Genomic DNA, 24,550 nt, shown 5'->3' with positions numbered 1-24,550 from the left:
TTGACTGATGTCAGTCGCAACACAGAAAACAATGACTCAGTCCATCATGTCACTGTGAAGAGGCGGATACTGTGGAGTCGTACATTTCAACTGTCATTAATCGGCATATTTCTGACAGCTGGAATGCAGATGTGCTTTTGCAAAGCGGCGCTATCCACTAATGCAGGGTACTCAAGCCTCAAAAACAAGATGAAAAAGATCCACCAGATAGAAGCAAAACCAACAACAGATGGGATGTTTTCTGGAATCATGTGGTCTGTTTTGCCAAAGAACACAAATTAATCCTGCTTTTTTTTCTTTTAAATGCAACACTTTTCTCTTTAGCAGTAATTTTCCAAGGACTTGGCAAAACATAAATGTGTTTTTTGTACAAACACAAGGTGAGACCTATAAAACTTAAGGCTCTGGCACCAGACTGAACTTTTTAATGTTTCTTTTCATTTGTTTTTTAGTAAAATAAAAAAAAGAGAGAAAATGTAACTGATCCAAAAGAAATATCAAAGCCAATTATTTTATACCATAAAAAAACATTTCTATTTGCAGACGCTCTGTTTGGATTTTTATTTTTTATTATTTTCCGTGGAATTCAACGTTTTCAGTTTGTTTATTTTTGTTTYGGATATGCAAGCCTGAAAAATGATCCAGCTTTAAAGAAAATAAATAAATGATGAACATTACAAAGCTGCATCTGTTTTCTGGCATTCAGCTCAGCTTCCTTGTTCCTGGTGCTCTATCTGCTTTATGGGTCAGAGAGTTGTTAGAGGTGGGAATAAAAAATGGGCCTGCCCCACATTCCAGGATGTGCTTCTTTACAATGTCCAGTCTGGGGTTGCTACCCTGCGTGTTTTACCTGTTTCCCTGCTCCAGCACACCCGATTCAGTAACTGAAATACCTTGTAAAGTTCTGCAGATGCCTGTCAATAACCTGTTTATTCAAATCAGGTGTGCTGAAACAAAGAAACATCTAAAACCTGCGGGATGGACAACCTGCTTTACATACTTGTAAACACCTCTGTAAAACAAGATTACATCTTGTTATTTCTGCTGTTTTCTATTTTGTTACGGCTTGTCTTCAGGCAAAAAACTTTTGTTTAAATTTACACATCAATCAGCAGAACTGTTGAAGGGTTTTACAAAAGATAGTGATAGTTTTGAAGCTTAAAGTGCCTGTGACATCAAATTTTTGTAAAAAAATATGAATGCCTTTTTGGAAAGATAACACTAATGACTTATTACAAAAAAACATTTCACGCCACTGAGATGAACAGGTGTTGAGATATTCACATGTGAAGTAACAGGAAGTGATGTCAAAGTGGAAAGTCTGGATGTAAACAGAGCATTACTACAATGGATAGACTGTAGAGAAGAATCTGATGTTTCTTCAGATTATTTTGAGTCACTATCAGTGATAAACGAAGAAGTGCCAGAGTTCAAACAATATTGCTTTAATAAGCAAAGTCCAGAGAATTTGATTTCTTAAAGAGATCCCCTTTGATGTCACTTCCTGTTTGTTTCGTCCAAGCTGAATTAAAAAGAAAATATGCCAGTTATGAGACAAAATGTTTAAAATTGTATGTTTTATGCCAAGTTTCATAAATATATAGCTTTTTTCTTTGAAGGAAATGCATGCCACAGGCACTTCCTGTTTGTGTTGATCGGCCTTCACCTTCCAGTGGTGGCTGATGAAGTTTTCACAGTTACTGTAAAACAAAACAAGCAAAAAAATAAATTCCATCATTCACCTCATCTTTTAATAAAGAAGAGCACATTAGCCTGTGGCTAAAGAATGTTCACAACAACAGGTAAGTTAGTGCGTCAGACACGCAGAACAAGCAACTTATTTATTAAAAATGTCAGTAAAAGTCTTTAATTTAAAGGGATCTTTGTAGTTCTCCACATTTCTTTCTTCAGTCTGAACCAGCAGCTCTAAAAAGTGATTCCTTTCTCCTTCTGGGATTCACCTGTCACACTGAACGGTCACAGAGTTGCTCTACTTGCTCGTCTTGTTTCATGTTGTAACTCTGACCGAGTGGCTCTCTCTCTCTCGCCGCAGTTTGCAGAAGGTTCACTGGGAGAAACGGTGTCTTGTTTAGGAGGAATCAAGAAWAATGGATAAAAGAAGCAGACAATGGAGCAAAGTGAGAAGGTTTTGAAAGAGGAGATTTTACTTCTTGGAGGTAAACTGTAACTTTTTAATTCTTCTTTATTGTTACTCTCCTTGTTTTGCCTCAGATTGAATGTTTTCACTCACCCACACATTTCCTACTCTCTCTCTCTCTCTCTCTCTCTCTCTCCCTCCTGTTCTCAGTACAGAGGGGGCAGTGGGGGATGGACATGTATGTTTCTGATTGGCCTTTCTGATAAAACTGCCTGTTTCTTGTTTAGTTTGGGACAGAGAGAAAACAAAAAGCCTCCCCTCTTTTTTTTTTTTTTCTGTTACAACATCACAGAGGATGTGTCAACACAGACAGGGAGAACATGGAGAGCCTAGACTTCACACCCGGTCAAATAATCTGAGCTAAAACCAGAGGAAGAGGGGGCCACAGCTGATGAGAAAGAGCTTGAATCTCAGTTGCCGACCTGATATTTTGGATTCCCAACATGGACAAGAATGGTGACGTCCCAAAGACATTTGTGTCCACCTTTCGCCTGGCCCTCAGGCGCTGTGAGAGGAAGCAGAATGGACTGGAAACCAGTGGCAGGAAAATAACAGGAAACAACAAACTGGGGCTCTCATCTGCAACAGGTAAAACTTCAAACTGAACTTTTAAATGTTTTGTTTCATTTTGCTTTTAGAAAATAGGGGGATAAAAAGCAGAGTTGTTTTCTGTTCTGGCCTAGCTTCTTTTAAAATATATCAGATTATGGCCTATTGAGCTCGTACGCCTGATCATGTTTACTTTATTTCCTTTTTGGGTGTGTAACATCAAAATAATGTAATGCCACAAACCTTTATTAACCCCGAAAACAGATAAAAAAACAACAACTGACGCAACTTCAAAGTGACACGATTTAGTTTCTCTGTGATTAGATAAGGAGTCAAAGAATTCTGGGGGAATTGTTGCAGAAACACAGCTGTGGAGTTTGGAGCCAATGWGTGCTTTCTKMGTGTTTCATTMAWATCTGTCCACTTCCAACATTCCAGCACCAAATGATCAGAGTTAATGGTGGAAAATGCTTGTAAACAACAACAAAGCCCAAACCAAACTCTACCACTCACTTGTTTAATCGCATCTTTAAAATATTCAGCTTTATCAAATACGGCTACAATTATAAATCTGTGCCTTGATTACTGTTGCAAAAGTCATTTTGTTCAAACCTTAAAAACTATATCTATATCTATAAATATCTAAAGTGATCTGTTCTGGTATTTGTTGTGAATGACTATCAGCTACGTACTACCATCATGACAAGTTTTAGTGAAATATCAGTAAAATTAACTGAATTACAGCCATTTTTCTCTGTCTAACTTTGGCAGCCATTATGAATTGAGTTGATTTCAGATGTTGATTAGGTTTAGATGATTCAAAGATTGATTTTTTGCAAGTTTCATTAAAATCGGTTCACTTGTTTATAAGACGTCCTGATGCATCTCAGTAATCCAGGTAAAAAATCAAAAAGAAAAAAATTGTGTAGGTCTTCTGGACGGGTTCTTCTCTAATGAAACGTTTCGTCTNTTACTGTTGCAAAAGTCATTTTGTTCAAACCTTAAAAACTATATCTATATCTATCTATAAATATCTGAAGTGATCTGTTCTGGTATTTGTTGTGAGTGACTATCAGCTACATACTACCATCATGACAAGTTTTAGTGAAATATCAGTAAAATTAACTGAATTACAGCCATTTTTGTTTGTCTAACTTTGGCAGCCATTATGAACTGAGTTGATTTCAGATGTTTATTAGGTTTAAATGATTCAAAGATTGATTTTTTTGCAAGTTTCATTAAAATCGGTTCACTGGTTTATAAGATATTTTATTACAACTTAAGACACACAAACAGCAAAAACATTATTATTGATTCAGGATTTTTAAGGTGCGCAAAGGACAACAACAAGGACTGACAGATAAATAAATGTGACATTTATTTATTTATTCTTTCCTACAATTTCTCAATTAGGTGTCAAACAGGTAAAGGTTCAGTCTGTGGAAGCCCCGCGCTTTAAAGAACCACTCCAGAACTGCTTGGTCTGCGACGGGGGTGACGCCATGTTTTGTGGGGTCATCACAGGAAGTGAGCCAATGAGGGTTTCCTGGCTGCACAATGGTAAATGKTTTTTTAAAAATGCTGTTATTAAAACAAGGAAACAAAGACAAAATGGYTTKAYTTGAAGATTGATCAGCTTACATAACTTTCTTTGCATTYAGGTGTAGAAGTGAACTCAGGTCATGCTTTCAAAACAGGTGTTGCCACTTTAAGCCTAACTCAGTGCTCACATGGAAAAGCTGGAGTGTACACCTGCACAGCCGAGAATAGTGCAGGAAAAACATCAAGCAGTGGTTTATTGCAAATTACAGGTAAGGTTACAAATTCCTGAGGGAGATAAAGACCCGTAAAACCAGTAATCACTGAAAAGATCTGTTGACAATGAACAATGTGTCACTCTGCCCRAAAAGGACCAGCAACAAAAGAAACGTCCAGAACAAGCAGCTGTGACACGTTCAAGGAAACGTCACATCAAAACAATAAACTGCCCTCAAATGCTGAAGGGCAAAGTCAACACAGAGAGGAAAAAGGTAAAGATACACACTTGAAATTTTTTTCCAACACTCAGAAATTTGCTCCTATTCATTGTAATATCTAAGATAAATATCTTTAAAAAGGTCAAACTTTCATTAAGAGGCAAGAAAGGTCGAGCAGTAAATGCCGAATGACTGAAATTTGATGATGAACTTAAGCTGAGCAAAAAGCTAAAAGTAGAATAAAGTAGAAAATCACAAAAAACCTGGAAGTAGCTAAATGCTTGCCAAAAGCTAGAAGTAGCATCAATGCTGTCTAGAAGCAAAATGTTATCAAAAGCTAATTAAAAGTTAATGGTAGCAAAAAGCTAGTTTATTGTATTATTCTAGCTAAAAGGTCAGAGGTTGTGCGATATAGCTAAAAGTAGCAATGMTAGCTAAAATTGCAAAACACTAGCTAAAAGTCACACATCGCTAACAAAGTAGCAAAACCGTACATAAAAGCAAAATTAGCAATATACTAGCCGAATGCTACAAGTAGAAAAACAATAATTGAAAGCAAAAAATAGCAAAAGGCCAACCTAAAGTTAAAAGTAGCAAAATGCTATCTGAATGTCAAAAATAGCCAAATTCTAAAAGCTAAAAATAGCATGCAAAAATGAAGAAATATGCTAAACTAGATATTAAAAAGAACAACGTTTCAAAGAAATGAAGAGATCTCAGTTACTCTTTATGAGAATTCTTTTTGTAAATAAGTGTATATGTTTTGAAAAATATAAAAGTTGTAAAATAACAAAAATCATTTCAAACAGTTCTTAATCAAGCAGAATGACTTCACAAGTAAAGAGTTAAAGTATGTATACATACATACTTTAACTTACAAACTACTTAAACATGTTTAAGTAGTTTAAGTCCAAAAAACACAGAAAAAAAAAGCTGCAAGTTCAGTTCACTGACGCCTTCGCAGCCACACATGACTGCTGCCGTCTGATTGGTTAGCTACTGTCAGTGGAGCACACCTGTAAGTTCACCTACTGCTTAATTTCTCACAGGTGTCAGAGGCACCAACCTTCAAGCAAACATTAGTCCTACTAAGAAAGGTGAGTTGGGGAAAATCCTCATCAAGTAACTAACTGAAGTTAAAGGTAATAGCTTTTGTTTTCTAAATTAACTTTGGCAAAATTTCTTTGTCTAATGAAAACAGGGCCTCCTGTATCATTCCTCAACCCACCGGAGAAGATTGAGGCTCGAGTGGGTGAGCAGACTCGGCTACACTGTGAGTTCAAGAGCGCCTCTCTCCCTGTGGCCTGCTGCTGGATTTACAATAAACGCAAAGTAAAACTCTTACAAACTGATACGATTTAAGAGTTAATCCATTTGTGTCCGCCAGTTCTTAAAGCTCCTCATCCTTTTGTTGWACTCCTCTGGCCGCCTCCCTCCAATTCAGGTGGTGGCAGGAGGCCCTCGGATTTCAGTTCAGGGGACGAGGACCCAAAGCAGTGTGGAGATCTCTCAGGCCGTCCCAGAAGATGCAGGCTTGTACACTGTAGTTGTCCAGAACAGACATGGATCTGCTCAGCACACCGTGTCCCTCAGTGTTGTAGGTGAGGTTTAACTGCATCTTTCCAAGTAAATAAACTAAACTTCTTGTTGCAAACCACCAAACCAGGACTAATGGTATAAACATGTTTAATTTGGGGAAATGTCACTTTAGCATCTTAAACTGGCAATAAAAGTTTCTCCACGTTTGTTTGTCTTGTCTTCTCAGACCGACCCACTCCGCCATCGTCCCAGCCCATTGTTTCCAGGTTGTCGACCCAATCCCTGGTTCTCTCCTGGACCGGCCCCAGCTACGACGGAGGCACAGCCATCTTGGGATACATTGTAGAGGTCTGCCGAGAAGTCCCCAACAAGCCTGAGGGCTGGACTGAAATAAGTAGATGTAAAAACACATCGTTCCACATCCACTCGGGCCTGGAACCTCTGGGACAGTACCGGTTCCGCGTCAGAGCGTACAACCCCGTGGGGATCAGCGAGCCGAGCCAGGAGTCTGACAGTGTCAAGATGGCAACTGGGAGTGAGTGATAAGCTGGCAGAAATATGTTTTTGATGTGACTATTATTTTATTTTTTGTTTTTGTGTTTGTGCCTGAAGAGGAGAAGAAACAAGAGCCGGAGTCATACATTACTGTGACCATTGACACCAAACACAAGGTCAGGGATCACTACAACGTGCATGAGAAGCTGGGAGTGTAAGCAAGGGTTTTATTTTAACAAGCTCACATCCTAACCAGTCCTCTTGGCTGGGTTTCTCACAATGCTTCTCCTTCAAACAGAGGAAAGTTTGGCGAGGTGTACAGATTGACCCACAAGGAGACGGGTCAAGAGGGTGCGGCCAAGTTCTACCGAGCTCGAACCTCCAAGGACAAGTCGGTGGCTCGCCAAGAAATCCAGTTAATGAACAAGCTCCACCACCCAAAGATTGTCCAGTGTCTGGCTGCCTACGAGACTCGCTCTGAGATGGCCATGATCATGGAGTAGTAAGAAATCTTTATTTGGTTGTCTTGATGTGAGTTTCAGACATTGGTAGTGGTATGTAACGAGCAGTGCTATGACCAGCTGGGTGGGGTTTGAGAGGACAGGAATGAGATGATTGTAGCTTCTATGGGAAGGAAAACGACAACAAGAACCTCCCCCTACACACACACACACGCAAACACGCACACACAGTTTCGCCCAGCTATACATTTAGGGACATCCCATTGACTTCCATTACATTTCTACAGCCTAAGGCTAACCTCACAGGTACCTTCCTGACCCTAAAACCAACCCAAACTCAATTCACACCTTGGTCTTAAACCCAACCCCCAACCCACCAATGGCATTTAAACCAAACGGGGACTTGACTTAGGTCCCCAAATGCCCCAGTTGTCCCCAAAAAAGGCGTTTTGTCTTAAAATTGCCCCCAAATGTCACCAAAAACAAACACTCGCACGCACTAAAGATGGTAATAATGGTAAATACCAACACGAGCAAGTAGAGACGGCAGCAGAGGAAGGAATGCGATCAGTTTTGTCCTCCGGCAGTTTAAGCCTCCAGCAGCATAACTGATTACTCAGGAAACCCAGGCCAACACTGATTATAGGATTTTAAAGAAAAGAAAGTGTCCCAGTCTTAAAAGCTGAAAGAGTCTCRGCTTCAAAGACAGAAACCAAAAGTTCGGCAGGAGAAAATGCTGTTAACTGACAGTTACCATGCAAAACTCTAGGAATCTCCTAAGTGGCACAATCTTGGATCAACTAAAGGTTTTAAACATCCTGATGATGAATTACAACAGTCCAGCCTGGAAGTGATCAATGCATGGATTTTCCTGCGTCATGATCCTGAGCGGCTGTTTTTTGTCTCTGTAGCATCGCAGGCGGCGAGCTCTTTGAGCGCATCGTGGACGACCACTTCGAGCACACGGAGCCCACCAGCGCTCGCTACATGAAGCAGATCCTGGAGGGCATGCAGTACGTTCACCAGCAGAACATCATCCACCTGGACCTCAAACCGGAGAACATCGTCTGCGTGGACCACAGAGGGACGCAGATCAAGATCATCGACTTTGGCTTGGCCATGGAACTAGGTGAGAAAACTACATTGATTGCGGCCGTGATAAGATCAGGGAATGTCTGAATTCCTGGACGGCGTTTGAAACAAATAAAAGCTGCTTGAGCTCAGTAAAGGTAGACAAACCTGTGAGGCTCATTGTAGCAGAACGTCTGACTCTGATTTGAATCAGTGTGTCAATGAATGGTCTGTCTTTTTCAGAGAAGGGTAAACCAGTGTTGGTGATGCATGGCACTCCGGAGTTTGTGGCCCCAGAGGTGGTCAACTATGAGCCCGTGGGGTTGGAGACAGACATGTGGAGCATTGGAGTCATCTGCTTCATCTTGTAGGTTTAGTTACAGAAGGGTGCTTGTTTTTACTTTAATTAATCCAAACAGAACAAAATACTTAAAGACTTTAGGCTATATTTTGTTTAAACTGCCAGTTTAGATTTCTTTGTCATGTTTGAGAGTTATTACTGTTTTAAAATGGCAGATTTAGCGCCATCTGCTGGTTTTGTCCCAATATATTCAAGATCAGTTTTTCTGTATTCCTTTGAGGAACTGCAGGCCTATAACTCATTCTGTCTTGTCATCCAGACTCAGCGGAGAATCCCCCTTCCAAGGAAACAACGAAGCAGAGACTTTAGCTCTTGTGACCGCTGCCGAATTTGAGTTTGACCCTGAGAGTTTTGAGGACATCTCTGATGAGGCCAAAGACTTTATCAGCTCCCTGCTGAAAAAGGATCGAAGGTTTCACTGACCTATCTGTTTTTTTTCTTATTGATTGCATCATCTTGCAAAATCAATCAGACAAACTGTTCTGTATTTGTTTACTTTAACTCCAGAGCCAGGCTGTCGTGCACAGCGGCCCTCGCCCACTCCTGGATGGCTTCTTTTACCCCTCTGACCTACAGACCCTCCAAATCCCTGAGGAAAGACAAAATGAAGCGCTTTCTGGCCCGGCGCAAGTGGAAGGTATCTAACTGAAAATTTCGTAACTTTAGGATAGATTTTTTTATTTTTATTTTAACTTTTAAGAAATAAGACTTGGAGCTTTGCTTGTTAGTCATGCAGTGCTGCTTTTACATTTTTTTTCTTTCAACCTCCAGAAAACTGGCCAAGCTGTTTTGGCCCTGAAACGGTTCGCTAACCTCTCCAACAGGCCAGACTCTCCTGGCTGTTCCTTTGAGGGTAACGGACACAATGTGCTCCTCCAACACAGATCTGCATCCATACTGTGACTCACAGTTTTGAGATGTCACTTTGAGTTTACACACTTGTGATCAGTAAGGCCATTTTTAAWTTTTTTTTCCTGCTTTCTTTCCCTCCTCCCTGTCTGATCCAGAGCCAGGCTGGAGCCAGGAGGCAGAGGAGGCCATCCGGTCGCTGGACAAGCAGCTGCAGACTGAGCCGCGCTTCCAGGAGGCCCTGAAGGACGTCAGCCTTCCCAAGGGAGCGACTGCAGAGCTGAGCTGCCGTGTTGATGGTAGGAGCATGGCTGCGACAAACTTTATAGGTCTCAAAAAACACTTTTACAGAGAAAGCAGTGACTTAGACACATGTTTTGTTGTTTGGTGAAAAAAAAACACATTTTCAGTTTCCTGCTTTTTCAAGTGCATTTCGATACCTGGATCATCCTGATATCATGAGCATCCAGGGATATGCCTTGATTTGTTTTCCTGATCAGGATAACCCATTATTTGTTTTGAATTCTATTTTTAAGCTATTCCGAGGAATTTTTGACATTTTAAAAACGTAACCTCAATAATCTGATATTAAGATTTGTAAGCTTGCAGGGAAAAGGACAAACATTGAACATTTTTGTGCCCAAAATCATGTTTTTTTAATTTTATTTTTTTTGTTCATGGCCACTACTCAAAACAAAATTCTGTAGGATCATATTTCAGATATTTGATTTAAACGACCCACAGATGAGGTATTTAATCATATTTTGACAGAATGCAGTTGTTGCAAACATTTTATTCAATGCACTACAGCCAGTGCTGTATAAAGTACCACAAAGTGATACTTGAGTTAAAGTACAAGTATCTTACCAAAAAATTACTTTAGTAAAAGTTAGTCTTTAGGAATATTACTTGAGTGAAAGTCTTATAGTATCTGATACTTTTTGTACTTAAGTAAAAGTATTGATTTAAAATGAGCAGTTAGATTTTCTGTAATGACATTTATTAGGAGGTGACTCCCAAAAAATGCAGAAATGACTGTTGTATTAAAATTAGTAATTTATGTTAAATTTAAGATGCACTAGTCGAGCTGTTTCAGTTTATATACATATATCAAGGCTGCTCAAACCTTTTCTCCAAAATGAAAATCTGAGGGCTGAGGCCAAATGTAATAATATATTTCATGAAATACAAATACTACTTAAGTACAGGCCTTTTATTTTAATGTCCTGCTGGAGTGTGACATTTGTTTGTGTACAAATTAATAGGGTATCAGTTTTATATATTTATACTCCTTATTCAACCACAGTTAAATTCACTCTATCTAGGAGGCACAATTTACATGGATAGTATTTATTTTTTGTAATTAGCTGGAATGAAAAGAAGCAAAAATGAAATAAAAGTAACRACTTTCTACTACTTGAATTTTTTTACGTAAGGAGTAGAAACTACAGAATTGTGTGAAAATGTAAGTAGAAGTAAAAAGACTGAAAAATAATTACTCAAGTACAGATACCCAAAAAATTCTACTTTAGTACCCAAAAAATTCTACTTTAGTACCCAAAAAATTCTACTTTAGTACCCAAAAAATTCTACTTTACTTAAGTACAGTAACAAAGTATTTGTACTTGCTTTACAACTCTGACTACAGCTTTTTTTTTTCACCTACCACTTTGACGTAATCCTCAGTTCTTTTTGATGGCTCACATGTGTACTAAAAATGAAAAATGTAACTTCATCCATGCATTTTGTTTTGAAACAACAACAAAAAAAAATTGAATGAATAGAATGCTCAGTAGTGGGCCAGAAGTCCCATGTTGAAACGGCCTCTTCTGGCCCATCGGGCCATTTTTAGTGTGTTTAAAACATTCAACCTTGTTCCTTGTGACCTACTGTCCTGCATGTTTTCTAGTTTCCCAGCCAACACCTAACTGAAATGAGTAATTGACAGGCTTCTGCTAAACTTGATGGCATTTGGAGTAAACGTTTAAATCAGGGCGAAGCAGGGAAACGACTCAAACATGCAGGACAGATTACAGATCTCTATGTAAGGGGTTGGTTGTGTTATTTGCTGACATTTTCCTCCATCCTAGGGTACCCTCAGCCAGAGGTGCAGTGGCTTCATGACGACCAGCCGCTGTCTGACCCCAGCAGGGTGTCGGTGCAGCAGCTGGAGGACGGACTCTGTTCTCTGGTTCTGGCTGATCTGACGCCCTCCGACTCGGGGGTCTACGTGTGCAGAGCCAAAAACACGCTGGGGGAAGCGACGTGTTCTGCCAAACTGAAAGTAAAGCTGTAGGATGCGAGCGGGCAGATGGTTTCCTTTTATTATGGTGGAACACAGTACCGGGACACATGTTCACAGGCACACAAACGGATGCTTTTCCACTGCACAGCACGGGCGGCCTTATTGTCTTCAAATGTTTAATTTTACCTACTTTTTTTTTTTACACATTTTCAGCTGTTTGTACACTTTGCATCTTGAATATGCAGCTGCACTAATAGTTTTTAAACTATAGTTTAATGTGCTTTTTATATATTGGTCACATTTTTAAGACATTAAAATTAAAGGCAAACTTTTCAGGAAATGTTTTGGCTCAATAGTTTGTGAAATGAGGGAAGAGAGACGTAGTGATAGAAAAGTTTTTTAATTTTATGTTTGTGTCAGCGTTGAAAGCAAGATGACAGTTTAAAAACACTAACTTGTTTCTAAAACTACAAATAAAACCGTATTTCCATGTTTTGTAAACATTTATTAAATTTGATGTGGCTTGTAACAAAACACTCTGCTCAACGAGGCTTTCAGGGTCTTATGGACAAAGTGGCGCTGAAATGTTTTGGTGAAACTTGTGGTTCTGTTGCAGTTGGCTCTTAAAATGAGCAGAAAGACTAATTTCTGATTGTACTAGAGTTTCTCTTTAAATGTCCTTGTTTCAAATACTATTTAAAAAATAAAATAAAAAGATATTGGCTAGCTTATGTAAATCTTTTAATTTACATTATCTCAACATTAGATGTTAGAAGATTCAATATTTCCCCAAAGGCTGAAACTAAAACAAATTTGAGGCTCTCATAAAATGAATTCCTCATTAGCGAATGCCCAATTTAAAACAAATCTAAAGATTTTCAGTTGAATTAATATGATCTGATGAAAATCTCACATGCTTTAATTAAAAAGATCCACAATTTATTTTAAAGTTCATCTTTTCTCCCCACAATCCAACTTCATATTAAAAATAGATGAAATTAACTAGGCACTAGGTCTTGATCAAAGAAAGGAAATAATTTTCAGGATATTTTGCAGTAGTTTCATGATTCTTTACATTTTTTCTTTTAAGGCAGCGTATCTTTATTTGGATTAGTCATTGATGCACACGCGTCCCTAGGCCTGACAGATGCTTGTTCTGTGTGCGTGAGTCAGGGCTGATGTGATGCAGAGACCCAGACATCTTCTATAGTCCTTRGGCTTTCTGTTGGATTCTCTTCTGAAGAAGATGCCAAGCTTTCAGAACCTAAAAAAGAAAAAAATCTTTAAAGTCTGTAATAAATGTAAGAAACCTACATATGGTGACTGTGCTGACATCTGACCTGTTTCTGAGTGACCTCTGACTCCCACAGAGTGCTCAGCACTACATTAGCGTGCTCCACTTGTTTGCTGTTCGGCCACTGGCTCTGCAGCCGGCGCAGGGCGTCTTCTGTGCTAACGCCATCACGCTCCGTTATCCTCAACACCGCCTGAGAACAGAAGGCAAACGGATGAGCTAGAACGTCCATCTGTAACAACTCTGGCGCACTCTAGTGGTGACGCTTAAGATTTACAAATAAAAAAACGCATAATACAGATTTTTAAATCAGTTTGTTTTTGAAAGATGYAAAGAAAGATGTTTGTGTCGTGTGAACACATCACCTCCTCCTCGGGGATGATGGCGACCCAGACCTCGTGGACCAAGTCGGTCCAGCCGGCCTCTAGAAGAACAGCTGCGTCCACCACACAGACCTGCTTCCCTGCAAACAAATACTGTTATCACCTTTACAGGGAACAGGATAGAAGTGAAAACGGCTTGAAGAGGATCCAACACGCAGCAGAAGTCTGTTCTGAGTCCAACAGCCAGTTTATCCCTTTCTTTTCCCCCAACCACTTTACTCATGAACTAAACCTTAGTTTACAAACTTCAGTATTAAAGCTCAGTGTCTCTCACATCCAACTGCACAAGTAGCTGTTTAAATTCTCCAATTTAGATCTAATAAGATAATCTTGCAGTTTTAGTTGTCATATTTAAATACGTTTTTTTTAATATTTCTGCAAATTTCAGTCACTTAAATTTGAGACAAAGCTGCTGCATGATGGGTCTTTTAGTTTGTTACAGTGTAACAACATCTGAACTCCTCAGAACTACAACACACACAATGCATGAAAAAAAAGATGATGGAAGAAGATGGTGCAAATATAGGGTTGTATATCAATTAAGCATTCAAATATTCTAATAAGCTTAAGTGCAAAAACCCAGAGAATTTTAACACAAAAATGATGCAGCGCTGAGGAAAACAAAAGTAAATTCAACCTATACCTTCATCTCTGGCTTTGTTGATTCTTTCCTTCACCAGCAGTGCGATCTCAGGCCACACGATGTCCGTTAAAGATTTTAAACGCTCCTGCAAACAAACACATCGTCTTAGGTAGGGCGCAAAAACATCAAAAACATAGCTCAGTTTTTCTGTRGGACAGATTACCTGGTTCCCGAAAACATTTTTACCTAACGCGCGCCTGTTGATGCTTTTATCCTCGTTCAGAATTTCTAAAAGACACAAAGGGAACACGTTACGTCAGTCCTCACAGTGTTGTCATCCTGTGTTTAATCAACAAGGTTGTCTGATACGTCACAAACACAGCTGATGTTTTCCTACCTGACCCAAACTCCTGCAGCACCTTGTGATAGGCCTGCGTGCCGGGCTGGTACACCTCGTGACCCAGTTTGTCGCAGTCGATCCCGACCGCGCCGAGAGCCTCCAGCTGTTTGACGATGGAGCTTTTGCCGCTGCCGCTGCCTCCTGTCAGACCAATCACGTACGGAAGAGGAGGGAGGTGGGATTTGTCCTGGCGCAACGGAGACAGGAGGTAAAAACAAACRCCGCAGCGCTGAAACGTGAGATTTGTAAGACGGAAAAACAACTGGTTAAAACAAGTCAGACCTGCTCAGGATCTCCACCGTAAAGATCCAGAAAATCCAGATCAGATAACYGGGGATAAAGAAAGTGAGCTTTGTTTTTAAGCACGTAGCAACTCACAACACAYTAAACTCTGCAATTTTTATTGATTGTGGTTGTCAGATGATTGGTAAAAAGGTTCCTTTAAATGCTAAAATGTGCATTTTGAATATTTATCCTGAAGACTTTGTTATCCCAAACAATATGAGATCCTTACTTAATGTCTCCTTTTTGGAAGCTAGACGCTGTATTGCATCCTCATGGAAGAAGGAGACATTATGTGGAATTTCACAATGGASTACTCAAATGACGTTCTATTTTGCACTTGAGAAAATCAGTTATTTTACTAAGAACAAACTTGATAAATTTTGGGAAATCTGGTCTGTCTTTCTTAATTGGCTGGACCAAAATTATATCCAACTAGATGGGTGGAAAAAGGATTTATTATRAGGTCATATGATGAGTTATACTGATGTTTATGTTGGTTGGTCTATTGAGGGTTTGCTGCTAACTTATTTTATTTTATTTATTTATTTATTTTTTCCTTCCCTTATACATATGTCTATTTGGTTTGTTATGTCTGGCTTTATAATTTAAGWATGTATGCGTGAATATTTGTATCTGTCTTGTTTTCTTGTTAAAATCAATAAATATATGTTTAAAAAAAACTGCAATTTTATCATTCAGAGAAAGGRAGAGGATAAATATGCTGCTCAGAAAAGGAAAAAGTCATGATTATGAATCTATGTCCACTTTTTGCTCATTTCTTGCTAAAAAAATCAGTTTTTAAAAGGAAAACAAAGTTTAGCTGACTCATTTGGATTTAATGTTTTTGCTTCAGTAAGCAAATAAAAAAGAATCAATTTGAATAATTAATCAGTTTTTTCCCAAAAGAGGAACCATTTCTTCAGGGGATTTTATTTTTCTCTTTTTATCCCCTCAATATAAATAAGCAACAGTCAATAAAAGGGCATCAAAAAGCAACAGTGTGAGTGATGCTCTCACATTAACCTGCTCTGACATTAAAAAGCTATTAGAAGCCCCTGGTAGACAAATAAAATGTGTTCATTATAAAAGCAGTTCTGTCTGTTTTATTTATTTTTTAACCTATTTTTGAGTTTGACAAGTAGTTAATTATTTTAAAGTGCTTATTTCTTACTTCTGCCACAACATTTCCACTAAGTTAAGCTCAGGAGTTGAACTTTACAGGACACTTTGTTTGGTTGATATTTTTGGTAAACAGCCTTAGATGCTTAGAAGTTACCCTGGGTTTATTTATGAACGATTGCACATTTTATTTAATCTTTTCACACAGTTTGATGACCCAGAAAACCTGACACTTACTTTAGGTGGTTTGAGGAGGGTGCCCAGCAGACGAGAGCGCAGACTGGAGGAGCTGATCTTCTCCTCCTCGATCTCATTGCGGTGGGCGTCTTTAAGCAGCTGGATCTCATGAAGGACGAGAGGTGGAAGGTCCTGGTTTGCAAAGCAGACAGCAAAGCTTATGAAATACGCGCTGTTTGTGTTTACAGGTAGACGTTCTGACCCAAACTTACATTCTCTATGCGTTTCTTGTTGACAGCCTCGCCTCCCTTTCTAGTCTCCTCGCTAACCACAATGCACTTCAGCTCGGGGTCCACTATAGACACTCCGAAGGGGTCTACGAGAGGCACGATCTCCACCCGCAGAGAGGGTTTGGTGTCCCGTAGAAACTCCTGCAGCTTCTGCACTCGCACMGAGTACGGCTCGATCAGCTCCTTCAGGACTTTTTCTAAAACCAGAGAGAAAAGGAAGTCTGGAGAACTGGCTTCTGCTTTTAGGTTTCCCCAAACCTAACGTGAGAGAACTGCACATGAACTGGTACTCACTTTTAAGCATTGCTTTGTCGCACACGCCAATGACAAACCTTCKATTAGCCAGAAGACAGGAAATGCTGAGTAGTGTCCTGTGGGCTCCGTGCAGCCGGTCAAACGTCCCCCCTACCACCACATCACTGTACGTCTCCAAAGGKTCGGCCTTTTCCTCTTGATTTATCTGAGGGCTGTCTTTTTCCTCCTGCTTTCCGAGATGCGCGGGAAGCAGGACTGATGGGATACCGGGCCTACAGATGTAGCAGTGACCGGCGTACTTCTGTAAACTCTGCGTGACCTGATGGGACTGATGTGGGTCCTGGAGCGCAAAGTCCGTCAGCACCACCTCCGGGGAGTGAGACAGAGGCTGYGGYGTGGGGAAGGGCCCGCCGGGAGTCGCCGCCGCCCCGCCGCAGGCTCGCACGTTCGTCAGCAGAACGCGAATGTCCAAGTGCCCGCACACGTCCGCTGCGTTGCTGTACAGGCGAGTGATGAGCGAGGACAGGTCCACCACCGGGGGGATGAAAACCGGCCGAGGCTGGCTCCCGCCGCTCAGGTTCAGCCCGGGGTGGAGGTGGACATACAGCGTGCGGTCGACGAGCTGAGCGGCMGAGCTGAGGACCGGAGCGATGCGTAAAGAGAGGGTCGGGAGGGGAGATGTCAGCACAAGGATGCCTGTGCTGAACATGTTAGTCCCTGATGTCCGGGTAGTCAAGAAGTCCCTGAAAGATACAGAGATACATGAAATTTTCACCAGATGTCGGTAACAACCCAAGTGATCCATACATACAAAGAAATCAAACCATAAATGTCCAGAAATGAAGTTATTTGTAATAATGTGGAATGGCACAGGGAAAAAGTATTGAACACATGAAGAAAGGGAGGTATAAAAAGGCATGGAAAGCCAAGACACCAGCTGAACTCTCTCAGTAATTAGAAAGCAAGCCTGCCCCTTGTCAGTGCAAGTTAATATCAGCTGGTTCAGTCCCAAATGATGACCAGGTATCACACAAGAACCATCTGATGATGGGTAAAACTAAAGAGCTCTCTCAAGACCTTCTTCACAACCTTGTTGCACTTGGGTTGTTACCGACATCTGGTGAAAATTTCATGTCATTAGCACCTCTAGTAATATATTTACTGAGAAAAATGGTGACGTGTTCAATACTTATTTTACCCSYTGTATATTAAAAGATTAAACATTAAACAAGTTCGGATACTAGTAACAKTTACAGGTGTTATTTAATACTTTGGACTGGAAGAACAATGATTTACAAACTATGTCAACAGAACTGTTATTCTGTGGAAACTCCARCCTGCATTTTATCCCTGATTCAATCAAAAGCTTTAATGAACTTAAGTGACTTTACTTCCTCATTTAATTCATTTTAACTACTGATACCCCAAGCGTGTTTATRACCAGTACCTTTAACTGTGAGTTACTAACTTACTAGCTAGCAAAATATGTTTTTGATTAGCCATAGCGGCTAACGCTTGAACAGGATTGCGTTTCTTATCAGAAAATCTGCAGATTGAACTAGAAGTGCAGAGCTAGCTAGCTAGCTAATGCTACAAATAAGAATACGAGCAAAACGTAGCGACGACACAAAACAAAATAAGCTAAAAGCGAGCAGGACAGTATTTTCATTGAGTCAGTAGATGCTAATTTATGTACAGTTTGGATAGTTTTCGTTGCGGACATCATCTTTTATGGCCCACAAACTCAAGTGCAAGTCGTTTTGAGGCATGTAAAGATACTTAAAATTTAACAGCGGCTTACCTCTGATGAATAAATCTARAGCAGGATGGAAAACGGACGGGTCGTGCAGTAAAGATGAACAACTTCACTCATATTTACTAGGTAGATTATCTGACAACTGGAAAACTGTGGACGCTACGTGATCCGCATCATTTAGTTAYCGGCGCAACGAGTGGGCGGATGTCAAATGGTCTGAATGAATAATGTGGTGGGTGTTCTTTTGTGCTTACTTAACGTTACATTTCTATTGTCAGTGGTTCCTGTTATAACAAACTTTATTATAGCTGACAGATGGTCCAAGTCGTCCAATTCARACGTTTTTGCCTTTGTTCAACACGAAAAAAAAAATTCGCATACCGCCCATCAGATTCTTGCTGTTTCATCTCCGGGTAAAATAAAAGGAGCGATGCTACGCACACGTGAACTGGGGTTGGATRATCACGTGACAAATTCGGAACAACGTGATTCGTCAAAAGAATCTAGCGTGTTAGTGGCTGGGAATTGTGGGATACGTAGTCCTCTTGGACACGTGAGAAGTTCTGATGCCCCAAGTAAAGATATATTTACATTTTGTGAAGGGTTACAGAAAATACTAGAGAGGCTGTTCAGTTTTATTACACCAAAAGATTATAGTAAAAACATGTACGGTTTACTCATAACATAAAAGGCAAGTCTCGTTTTTATGGGCAGCTGAGTTTTCCTAATTTAAATGYCAGTCTGTCACATACATTTAAGGGTTAAACCTGCTGGTGATGTTACTTTTAAAAGAAAAGGCTTTATTGTAAATAGTCTGAAAGTTCAATTAGCTTAGAGAGAGAAACTGAATTAAAAGAGTAAAGTACTAGAAGAGCCATAAGGCATTTATTCAGCTATAAAGCGCAGAGATTATTTAGCTAAAAATTGTTCATGCATTTCCAGCTGCTCGACAGGCAATTTCATAAAAGTTCAGTAGCAGTTTCATAGCAGGCACTGTTGTTTTTTTCTTCTACACAATTTATTATTTTTTTAAGCCTGGGGCTTTTCAAAAACTCAAGTATTATAACAAGAAAATTTAAAGCAATTACAAAAGCTGAGACAAACAGCCAGTCGTGTGGAAGGTTTTTCTTTTTTATAATCAGCAATTTATACTTTGAGGCAAACAATTTCTTTTTACAAAAAAATAAAAAGTGTTATCTCCATTCTGTAGAAAGAGTTGCATTATGAAGCCCTGCGGTTAGCTGGGCAGAGGCATTGCATAAGTAGAAAAAAAAACAACAACAAAAAAGTAAGAACAAATTCAAGTAAAGAAAAAAAAAGTCACAATTATAATGAAGTCACATAAAAGCCTGTTGGCAACTGTTGAAAATTAAGACTCTTGTTGGGTAGGTTTTTTTGGTCAGAGAAGTCAAACTAAAYCCTCTCACAAACTGCTCTTTTCTAGACATTTAACAGCAAAATGCTCAGTAAGACTTAGATGCAGCCTTAGCAATGAAAAGTTTGAGCATATTTAATCAAAGGATAAAATTATTTGAGGCTGCAGCCTCAGGCGTGACATCTTCAGTAGACAAACATTTATAAACACGGACAGAAAGTTTCGGTCCGGCTCCTCTGCTGACACCTTAGTTTACTTTCTTATCGCTGGTGCTTTCGCTGGCAGCCRTGTCGTAATGGCACTTCTCAACGCATCTCCTTGGAAACCATCCTCGTATGCGTTCTCCAGCTGAAAATAAATAAATAAAATAAGAGTGGATCACAACACAACATCGAGGCTAACTGCTGAGCATTTCGAGCAGGAAAAGCTTTTCGTTTTTTACCTCTCAGTTTCTCCTCRTTTAAAACTTTGTCTCCATACATCCACCATCTACAAAAACAAAACGTTACCACAATAAGAGGATAACTATTTATCTATTTATTTAGAAATTTATTTATTTCACTAAAAATAACTACTCCGACTCTTAGATAAATGACTTCAGTAGGATTTTTATTTGGGTGTATGTAAACGTACTTTGTGCCACGGGTGGCCAGGATGATGTCCCCTTTAACCAGGGGGATCCTGGGCTCCTCGGTGCAGGGGGTTCTGAAAAAAGTTTGGATGCCCTTGTTGAGTGGGCAGCAGGCTCCATTATAGTCCTCCACTACCTGGTACTGGACCTGCTGGTCAAGGCAAAAAATAAAAATAAAATAAAATAAAATAAATAAGATTATTATTATGCTCTGGTTATTATTTTATTGTAATTATTTTACACAAAAAATCAGTTATTGGACTGATCAGACACGTCATTATGAGCTTACACATTAGTCTCGTTAGTCTGATAATACAATGAGCTGCAAGAATAATGTATAAATGTATAAAATCTCATAGCCGGTATTCAAGAATGACCTAGTACACATTTAACAGGTACTTACACTTCTTACTCGTTTGTCAGCTTTTTGCTTCAGCTGCTCTATCTGTGTAAAAAAAAAAAAAAAAAGGAATAAAGAAACAAAATTCAAGGTGAAACGATTGTTTCATTTTGTAACTTAAACACGTCATGAACCAAAACTAATACTTGATATAAAGTCAAAAGACACATGAGTGAACAATGTGTTAATAAAAAGCAAAACAATAACACAGATTATTAAACTCGGTGCCAAACAGAACCTACAGTTAAGGTGTGCTGGTGACACTTGGGATGAACCGGCCACTGAATGCCGTCCCCTTTGGGGGTCCCTGACCAGGTAAAGACTTGTTTAAAGTTCAGCCAGCGGCTGCCAAGGTCGTACGGGAAGATGAACTCCTCCCCTGTTTGGTAATGCTGTATTCTGTCTTTGGCCTGGTGAGAAAAAAAGAAAACAAAACAGGTTACTATGTGCAAAAATATTTAATCTATTCTAAATCTAACCAAGCAATAAGTCTCAAGTTGAATGCTGAGAATATGTTTCAAAAACAAAATACTCCAGTTAAAGAAAAACTAATTTCCTAGAAGTTCATGCAGTATCTCCACAACATTTTTTATACAGACATGGCATACATTTAAAAAAAAAAGTATAAAAAATATTCTGACCTTTTCCTCGATCCAGGATTCGATCGAGGTCTTATTTCGGATGATGACTTTTATCTGAAAAAGACACCAACTTTAATTATTGAAATGAATTTAAAATCTTTATGAATAGTAAACTCTGTGCATTTGTTGCTCCTTTACAGAATATAAAGCAAAAACAATGCAGTTTCAAACATTTAACATGAATTGTTGCGTCAGACTTTTCAAGCCTCCATGAATCTGACAAACCGATTACATGAAACCTTTACATATTTAGCAATTTTTTTAAAACAAAGTAAATTATAGATGAACAAAGTTTAAATACAGTAAAAATACAAAATGAAACAAAAAAAAACATGTTAACTGTTATACAGCAGTATATCTGTTGGTATACTGTAACACTGATCAGCTGCTGAAGACTACTTTTGCCTTATGCCTGGTTCACACGGCAAGATTTTAAAATTACTGGTGATTTTCAAACACTGAGAGACCCCACAAGATGATAAAATATCACGATATAACAGGTTTAGTCCTCCAGTGTGTGTTGTACAACCACACAGCAAAAACAACACTCACCACACAAAAACAGATTTCACTCGCCGACATTCAGACGGGAAATCTCGCGAGACCTCTCGAGATCAAACACGAGTTCAGAGTAAACAAACATGGCCGACGAGGAAGAAGCAACGGTGATTATTTGAAGACTATTTTTAACAGAGGAAAAAACAAAAAGCCCAGTCGATGTTTTCGGTGCATCATGGCAGTTTTGTCTTTTGGATTCCCCTCGGTGTTTACGTCACCCCGCTTTCTGATTGGCTACACGTCACATTCAACAGGCTACGAGCTCGTTTGTCCTCAGGGAACATCACACATGCTGAAATACTGCGCCAAGACAATCCAACATGTTGAATATGCCCAATTCGAGACCGGAGCAGTCCTGAAGTCCTTCCGAGCCGACTAAATCACATCGCACACACAGCAGGAATATCTAATAAGTTTATCTTTAGAGCCACCATGGTAATCAGAGCTTCCTTTTTATTGTTGGATGGGCTAAATCGGGCCAAAAATTGACACAATTATCTTGCCGTGTGAACCAGGCATTACAGTGTAAACAGAGCAAGCAAAATTTGAAAGATTAAGGCCAAATGATCGTCTCCCTCACCAAAAACAAAACACCTACCTGTATGAAAAAAAGCATTCCAACAGCAATGGTTGTACCCAGTGCCAAACCTAAGGCAAATAGTGTGGCAGCAAAAGCAGGCACACTGAAGGGCATGAGCGGCTGGAACTGACGAACAGCACTCATGTCAATCTTTACAGTGCTCCAGCCAAATGATATCTGCAGTTAGGAGAGAAAAAAAACTGCTTCAGGAGTTTTTCTAGAACTGTAAAAACAAAACAAACAAAAAGGAAGTAAAGGGCCCACCCACCCTCTCATACAGCTGTGTGTACATGGTCATGATGAAGATGATGGCAGCGTGGGAGCATCCCAGTGGAGCCAGCAGCAGGAAGCTGGTGAAGTAGGCATGGTTTAGGTGGCCACAGCAATTGTTGATCCAGGGGCAGTGGTGGTCCATCTTCATCACACACCTGAGGAACGGGAGGAAAAAAAACAAAACAAAATTAACTCATTTTTTAAGAGGGCATGAAGTAACATTTTTTATAGTTACAGTACAGTTGAAGGGTTGAAAGTCTTTACTTTCATTTATATTTACCTGTTACATTTTCGACAGTGGTGAGATCTGGGAGCTTTGTACCCTTGGCACACTCTGCAGTATTGTAGGTACAGGGAATCCTGTTGAGTCTCCTGTTTAAAACAATAAGTGTGATGTAAGCTCATCTGTATCACTGTATTACATTGTCAGGGGAAACTTTAATCGTAGTCTGTGTGTCTTACTGGTTTCCAGCCAAGAGGAATGTATCCAGGTCCAGCAAACATAGCATTGAAGTAGTTGTAGAGAATCAGCACAGTCCAGTTGAGGAGCATGATGAAGTTAATGCTGCCTCCTGTAGTATCTAGCGGCCAGTACCAGATAATGGAGTCTATAATTGCCATGGTTGAACATATAGCGATGACAGACAAAGCTATGATTGGACCCCAGTGGCACAATCTCCGAACCTCATGGAGGTTCTCAAATGTCACAATGGTTGACAGGAAATTCATTTTAAAAGGAAGTGTAGGAATATTACTTTGACTTTCAGGTTCCTGAAATGTACTGCTCCAAGTTCAACGTGCTACTATTTTCTTCTGCTACCTTGCAACGTTAGAAGTGCACAAAATGCACATGTTTTGTCTCTTCTGAGCACCCAGAAACTGTCCAGGCCTTCAGTCACTTGGACTCTCTGCGTCCCATTAATCCATGCCCCGGTGAAGACCAGCATCATCTCCAGCCAACATCTGAAGGACACTTATCCCTGTGAGAGTCTGACGTTCCTCATCTACAGGAAAACACATAATAATAAGGTTAACATGCTTTAGACATTTAGTACATGTCTTATATTCACGATACATCTTGTGCTGCTCTCATTTCTATTTCAAACAGGGSATGTATTTTTACTTTTTAAWTTTTTCTTGYRAATATTGTAGTACAATAATATCGACTTCTTAGTTTAMRTTTYAAAATTGATAAAGTAGCTTTCTGAGTTTAAAGCAAACACAATAGAATAAAAAACAAGTAAGCAAATAAAACTGAAAAAAAAAAATCAGTGAGTTCACTTGCATATTTCATTAATTAGCTACTGCTGCCAAGCTAGCTAATTTGTACCAGGAATAGAAACACATCAGAACTTCACGCACGCTTCTGTCAGCTGTTTATATAGTTTAAACAAATAAGACTAGTCTGGTTGAAAAGTCAACATTAGTGTGATTAAATGTATCTGTTTGTTTGAGAAATGACATTTCCGGTTTGGAGCAGCTGTTAGCAAACTATTTGTTAGCAAGGTTGCCCGCCAGCTTTACCAAGCGTTTCACACAGAACTGTTGCCAAAACCCGCAAAGAACAGACACGAAATATAAAACTATAAAAAAACACGAACCTGTGTACGCATTTAAAATGTTTTAGTGAGAAGTGGAAAAAAAAAATTACGAACCTGGTCACTTCCTTGCTTATGTCTTTGATTTCTCCCGTCTACAGGGYAGGAACGTTTATTCAGTACCTTACTTTGTTGTGTCTCCTTTACCAAAAYCCACGAAAGTTTTACAGATACTATTTAATCCAGGTAGTTAAATGATCAAAAACAATTTKAAGATACAGCGTATACGCCCGCGGAAACAAATAAAC

At 39.5% G+C, this 24,550-nt stretch overlaps 3 protein-coding genes across 8 annotated transcripts; 1 reads left to right on the top strand and 2 right to left on the bottom strand.

Annotated features, from left to right (window-relative positions):
- The first annotated feature begins 2,415 nt into the window (after positions 1-2,415).
- LOC106516998 (myosin light chain kinase, smooth muscle) lies at positions 2,416-12,044 on the top strand. 3 transcript variants are annotated; one of them, XM_014007648.1, is made up of 17 exons: positions 2,416-2,746; positions 4,121-4,267; positions 4,369-4,518; positions 4,618-4,737; positions 5,733-5,780; positions 5,885-6,015; positions 6,128-6,284; positions 6,449-6,757; positions 6,835-6,931; positions 7,016-7,219; positions 8,090-8,307; positions 8,493-8,616; positions 8,870-9,022; positions 9,118-9,247; positions 9,382-9,463; positions 9,618-9,758; positions 11,550-12,044. In XM_014007648.1, the coding sequence occupies exons 1-17, from the start codon at positions 2,602-2,604 to the stop codon at positions 11,753-11,755; spliced, it is 2,562 nt and encodes an 853-aa protein (XP_013863102.1). In that variant the 5' UTR covers positions 2,416-2,601; the 3' UTR covers positions 11,756-12,044. The 3 variants fall into 3 exon arrangements, with proteins under 3 accessions (XP_013863102.1, XP_013863103.1, XP_013863104.1); XM_014007649.1 differs by having other exon boundaries at positions 2,441-2,746; positions 4,405-4,518; XM_014007650.1 differs by lacking the exon at positions 2,416-2,746 and having other exon boundaries at positions 4,175-4,267; positions 5,885-5,956.
- Positions 12,045-12,088: 44 nt separating this feature from the next.
- On the bottom strand, positions 12,089-18,652 carry coasy (CoA synthase). Of its 3 annotated transcripts, none has more exons than XM_014007652.1 (10): positions 18,628-18,652; positions 16,530-17,233; positions 16,218-16,432; positions 16,006-16,137; positions 14,362-14,593; positions 14,188-14,252; positions 14,025-14,109; positions 13,364-13,461; positions 13,045-13,191; positions 12,089-12,968 (listed from the first exon to the last, which is right to left on the bottom strand). In XM_014007652.1, the coding sequence occupies exons 2-10, from the start codon at positions 17,197-17,199 to the stop codon at positions 12,909-12,911; spliced, it is 1,704 nt and encodes a 567-aa protein (XP_013863106.1). In that variant the 5' UTR covers positions 17,200-17,233; positions 18,628-18,652; the 3' UTR covers positions 12,089-12,908. The 3 variants fall into 3 exon arrangements, with proteins under 3 accessions (XP_013863106.1, XP_013863105.1, XP_013863107.1); XM_014007651.1 differs by lacking the exon at positions 18,628-18,652 and adding an exon at positions 18,292-18,413; XM_014007653.1 differs by lacking the exon at positions 18,628-18,652 and adding an exon at positions 18,292-18,408 and having other exon boundaries at positions 14,362-14,551.
- Positions 18,653-19,095: 443 nt separating this feature from the next.
- zdhhc6 (zDHHC palmitoyltransferase 6) lies at positions 19,096-24,544 on the bottom strand. 2 transcript variants are annotated; one of them, XM_014007643.1, is made up of 11 exons: positions 24,360-24,544; positions 23,167-23,708; positions 22,985-23,076; positions 22,700-22,859; positions 22,450-22,608; positions 21,294-21,347; positions 20,895-21,062; positions 20,656-20,697; positions 20,255-20,400; positions 20,064-20,110; positions 19,096-19,969 (listed from the first exon to the last, which is right to left on the bottom strand). In XM_014007643.1, the coding sequence occupies exons 2-11, from the start codon at positions 23,431-23,433 to the stop codon at positions 19,869-19,871; spliced, it is 1,236 nt and encodes a 411-aa protein (XP_013863097.1). In that variant the 5' UTR covers positions 23,434-23,708; positions 24,360-24,544; the 3' UTR covers positions 19,096-19,868. The 2 variants fall into 2 exon arrangements, with proteins under 2 accessions (XP_013863097.1, XP_013863096.1); XM_014007642.1 differs by having other exon boundaries at positions 20,255-20,403; positions 24,360-24,542.
- Positions 24,545-24,550: the final 6 nt, after the last annotated feature.

This window comes from Austrofundulus limnaeus, unplaced genomic scaffold, assembly GCF_001266775.1.
Source record: "Austrofundulus limnaeus strain Quisiro unplaced genomic scaffold, Austrofundulus_limnaeus-1.0 Scaffold43, whole genome shotgun sequence".
NCBI classification, from domain to species: domain Eukaryota; kingdom Metazoa; phylum Chordata; class Actinopteri; order Cyprinodontiformes; family Rivulidae; genus Austrofundulus; species Austrofundulus limnaeus.
This window is presented reverse-complemented; position numbering and strand designations above follow the sequence as displayed.

Excerpts from the sequence above, each read along its gene's own strand:
- LOC106516998 (XM_014007648.1), top strand. The coding sequence starts at position 2,602 with ATGGACAAGAATGGTGACGTCCCAAAGACATTTGTGTCCACCTTTCGC. Across the intron at positions 4,738-5,732 it reads TCAACACAGAGAGGAAAAAG|GTGTCAGAGGCACCAACCTT; the intron begins GTAAAGATACAC and ends AATTTCTCACAG. Across the intron at positions 6,932-7,015 it reads GTGCATGAGAAGCTGGGAGT|AGGAAAGTTTGGCGAGGTGT; the intron begins GTAAGCAAGGGT and ends TCCTTCAAACAG.